At 41.2% G+C, this 4,136-nt stretch overlaps 1 protein-coding gene across 2 annotated transcripts; it reads right to left on the bottom strand.

Annotated features, from left to right (window-relative positions):
* Positions 1 to 228: 228 nt before the first annotated feature.
* NEUROD6 (neuronal differentiation 6) lies at positions 229 to 3,536 on the bottom strand. Of its 2 annotated transcripts, none has more exons than XM_074575528.1 (2): positions 3,120 to 3,536; positions 229 to 1,701 (listed from the first exon to the last, which is right to left on the bottom strand). In XM_074575528.1, the coding sequence occupies exon 2, from the start codon at positions 1,678 to 1,680 to the stop codon at positions 667 to 669; it is 1,014 nt and encodes a 337-aa protein (XP_074431629.1). In that variant the 5' UTR covers positions 1,681 to 1,701; positions 3,120 to 3,536; the 3' UTR covers positions 229 to 666. The 2 variants fall into 2 exon arrangements, with proteins under 2 accessions (XP_074431629.1, XP_074431630.1); XM_074575529.1 differs by having other exon boundaries at positions 229 to 1,640; positions 3,120 to 3,401.
* Positions 3,537 to 4,136: the final 600 nt, after the last annotated feature.

The following is a 4,136-nucleotide window of genomic DNA, read 5'->3' as shown; positions in this document are numbered from 1 at the left end:
TCAGGCTGAATAATGTCAGTGACGATCACTGGTTTTCCTTAGCTTATCCAAAAACAACAACCCAAAAAACTGTTTTGTTTTTTTTTGTTTGCTCTTTTTTTTTTTGCATAGCTTTCAATATTGCTGCACTCTCACCTCTGCATATTGCAAGCCCATCTCAGTTCTGAGATAATTTCTTTAAAGTTCTGAATATTTTTAATCCAGTTCTCCTCAAATACATAATATATATTTTCTACCAATTATAAATACATCATTTTTATTAATCTGATTTCCATAACATGCATTTGTATAATTACTGTACAATCAAAATAGACATTGACTTTACACAGTGTGTATGCTTTTATTTCAGCGATATTGTTCAGACACACTGCTCAACAAATCAAGCAAATAGGGAAATAAAAAGGAAAAAAAAAAAAAAGGAGGGGGAAATAACCCCTGGGAGGAAACAGAATCTCACAGTGTTTACAGACAAAAAAACGAAAGGAAAAATACTTATCGGAAAAAGGGTTTATTAATACATAGAAAATCCCCACAATAGTTGAAACACACTTTAGGAACTAGTAAACACGTTAAATAGAGTTGTGCCAATTACGCAGTGCCCAAGCATCTGCTTGCTCTTAATTAGATGGGGAGGTGAATGACCACTGTTTATTTTCATTTTCCTCATTAATTATGAAAAACTGCATTTAATTCATCTTGCATGGTGAGAGACTGGCTGCGCAGATGTAAGTCGTAAGGGAAGTGGCTCTCTGTAGGCAACCTGAACATAGAGCTCTGCCCAAGGGGACCCCTGGGTGGCACTGCACAGTAATGCATGCCGTAATTGTAATTTTTGCCATAGTCCAAGCTTTCTTCTTGCTTCAGGGAAAATATCCCATTATAGTTAATTGGGGGAGGACTTAAGGGACCTTCAAACTGTGGGCTGGCGCACTCGGGGGAAGTGCTTTCATAGAAGGACTCATAAGCGCTGCAGTAATTGTAAGGTTTCATGGACTTGGAGTTGTCGAGAGTCCCGTGCCCCGGGGGGGTGCCGAGCTCGGGGCTGTGGTAGGGGGGGTAGAAGGTGGAGTAGGGCGAGCGGGTGTGATGGGCGCCTTCGCCCGCCTGGCCCATCAGGAAACTTCTGGCATTCAGCTGCAGGCATCCCGCCACCAAGTTTGTCGTTGGCTGGGACAGACCCTTGCACAAGTTTTGGACGAAGGTGAGCAGGTCGGGTCTCTTGCCAATTCGCAGGATCTCAGAAAGAGCCCAAATGTAGTTCTTGGCTAGTCTTAAAGTTTCTATTTTGGACAGTTTTTGTGTTTTAGAATAACAAGGGACCACTTTCCTTAAATTGTCCAGGGCGTCGTTAAGGCCGTGCATCCGGTTCCTCTCTCTAGCGTTGGCTTCTTGTCGCCTGAATTTGATCCTTTCCATCCTTATCTTGCTTGTCTTTTTTTTCCGAAGGCCCCTTCGCCTGGGCAAGCCATTCTCATCCTCCTCTTCTCTCTCTTCCTCCTCCTCCTCTTTTTCTGTGTCTTCTCCAGGAGATCTTTTAATATTCTTTCCTCGGAGCACGATCTGCTTCGAAAAGCTTTCTGGGTTCTTCATTTGCTTTTGGTCATCACTTTCTCTGGAAAACTTTCTGCACATCTGGGATTCTGGCATTACAACAGACTCATCAAACGGTAGTGTTAACATGGTTCTATAATCTTAAGTTACCTGAAAGAATGCCAGCACAATATTTAAATATTTCCATTTTTAAAGTTTGCCGACTTATACACACATCCTCATGCACCTTTCGTGCGTCTGTGTGCACGCTCTGTGTATATGAGTGTGTATGTGTGTATACATAAATGCACAATCTGTATTTTTTTACATAAAACGCCAGTTTCAAATGCTCACTTTTTAAAAAATAAAAGCTGTCCAGAATTTTAAAATCACTGGAAACATTCAAAACCTTGCAACTAAATAGACACTTTTCTCACAGATAAACATAGAATAAATCAATATTTAAAATGTACAATTAGCTCCCTGCTCATTTATCTTATTTTTAAACAAGCCCTTCGAACCCTCACCACCGTGGAATTCAAAGAAATGCAAAACATGATAAAGCAATACAGAAATTTCATTAATCCCAATTCCCCTGGGTGAAAAAATAAGGAGAGCGAGAGCAGTCTTAAAATTGAAAAGTGCCATATCTCTATTAACTGATAGTTAAATATTTTAAAATCACTTTTTGACATATTTCAAAGTTTTTTTCCCCCCATGTTTCTTCCCTTATGAATCAAGATATTAAACTCTAGTAAGTTAGAGTGGGTGAGAAAAAAAAATTAATGGAACATCCCCCCAAGATCACTCAGCTACTAACATAATGAAAAACGAAGACATTTTTTTCTAATGATTTTTATGAAAATCACATATTACACATTTCATATTAAAACAAAAATCAGAACGATCTAACCCTAAACATATTCAGATTAGAGTTAGGAAATAAAATCTCCCTACCTTTTTTTTTTTTTTTCTTTTTCCCAGCAAAAATTCTAATTCATATTATGTATTTAGTTAGAATAAACTTATTTGCTTTTTCTCTTTTTCTTTCTTCCCTTTTTTTTTTTTTTCTCCCCTATCAATTGTGGTGGGGGGGAGGTGAAAAATTCCCTGCACGCTATAGCAATGTTTATGTTCTGTGAGGCTCAGACGTCTCCCTCCAGCTCGTAGCTGACAGGAGCGGTCTGTAGATTCTGACTGCAATCCTGCACGTGTGCTCAGAATCCAGCCTGGAGTGGGAAAATAATTTCCTTTTCCCAATTATTTTGCTTTTGTTTGCAGTTTGAGAGCAGCAAAAGCTTGGAGCCCACGGTCCTCAAAGAGACAAACAAAACGAATGCAGGGACTTTTTTAAATAGAGCAAAACTAAACAAAAACCCCAGTCAAAGACTAACTCTACCAGTATTGTCTACACACTTGCAATATTACATACACCAATGAAAGTATGCAATTGCATCAGAAGAATAAAATGTTAGGAGGAGTTATTAGACAGTAAATAGCATACATAAAATACAAGACAATGATACTGTATCTTTAAACACTTGCATGCACACCCAGCACCAACTGAAATATATCTTTATTTGTATTACCTTAGCTTTTTATTTCATTCAACAATCAGTTTTCATTTTTTGCCTTCCAAATCTTTTCAGTCTGAATGTCGCATCGTCTCCTGGAGTCTAGATCTGTGTATATCTGCACTATCTCATTGATCTCTAAAAAGTGACATTGATGCCAACTGCCAGAGCTGGTACCCATGCCATCTGCTAGTGACGTCACGGGGCAGAGAAAACCACGTGAGCCTTTCTCCTGGGACCTTCATTCTGCACTGATCATCTGGCATCCCTCTAAGTGGGTACCAGCATTCATGTATCAACACAGAAGGTTAGACTGATAGAGGAAAAAAAAAAAAAAAAAAAAAAAAAGAACAGGAAAAAAATCTGCACCAGCATTTCACATACAGTAGGTGCCTTTCCACTGGAGCTGCTTCTTTTTAGCAGTCTAGCTGCACGGATAGACGTGCCAACATTTGGTGCTATCCCTGCCTACAGGTACGGCTGCCCTGTGGTTGTTAATACGGTATTGTTTATACGAAAAGTGCTGTCTGGTATCGATCCGAGTCCCTCCGGTGCACCTGGTACCCAGGGGAAAAAAAAAAGGAAAAGGCGAGGAAGGGAAGGCAGGAGTGGGGAAGTAATACCGGTGCTGTAACACATAGCACGGTCACAAAAAGTAGTTTTTGTGTGACGCTGCTGGGAGTGATTTTTTGGGGTGTGGGTTGTTTTGTTTTTTTTCTTGAGTGCTGAGTGTTGCCCCAGAGCGCGGGATAATGGGAGCAAAACTCCTGCCGGCTGCAAGAAACCCTCCCCTTGCATCCCTCGGTGGTTTTTGACATTCCCGAAAGAAAAGAGGCATCTGTGGGAAACTGGACGTACAACGTGAAGATTTAATGAACGATGCCTTTTTTTCGGCAGCGCGTGGCGGGGCTCGCTGGTCCCCGTCCTGCCCTGGTGGGATGCGACCGGGGTGCACCTGCTCCTGGCGGGGCGACAGGCTGGCAGGGAAAACTCGGGGCGCTGGGAGGGCTTCCCCTCTGCCAAATTTTCCCC

The sequence above is a fragment of the Larus michahellis genome, chromosome 2, assembly GCF_964199755.1.
Source record: "Larus michahellis chromosome 2, bLarMic1.1, whole genome shotgun sequence".
Classification (NCBI taxonomy): Eukaryota; Metazoa; Chordata; class Aves; order Charadriiformes; family Laridae; genus Larus; species Larus michahellis.
The sequence above is the reverse complement of the archived record's forward strand: the minus strand, read 5'-3'. Positions and strand labels throughout refer to the sequence as shown.

Coding starts and splice junctions, on each gene's coding strand:
- NEUROD6 (XM_074575528.1), bottom strand. CDS start 1,680: ATGTTAACACTACCGTTTGATGAGTCTGTTGTAATGCCAGAATCCCAG.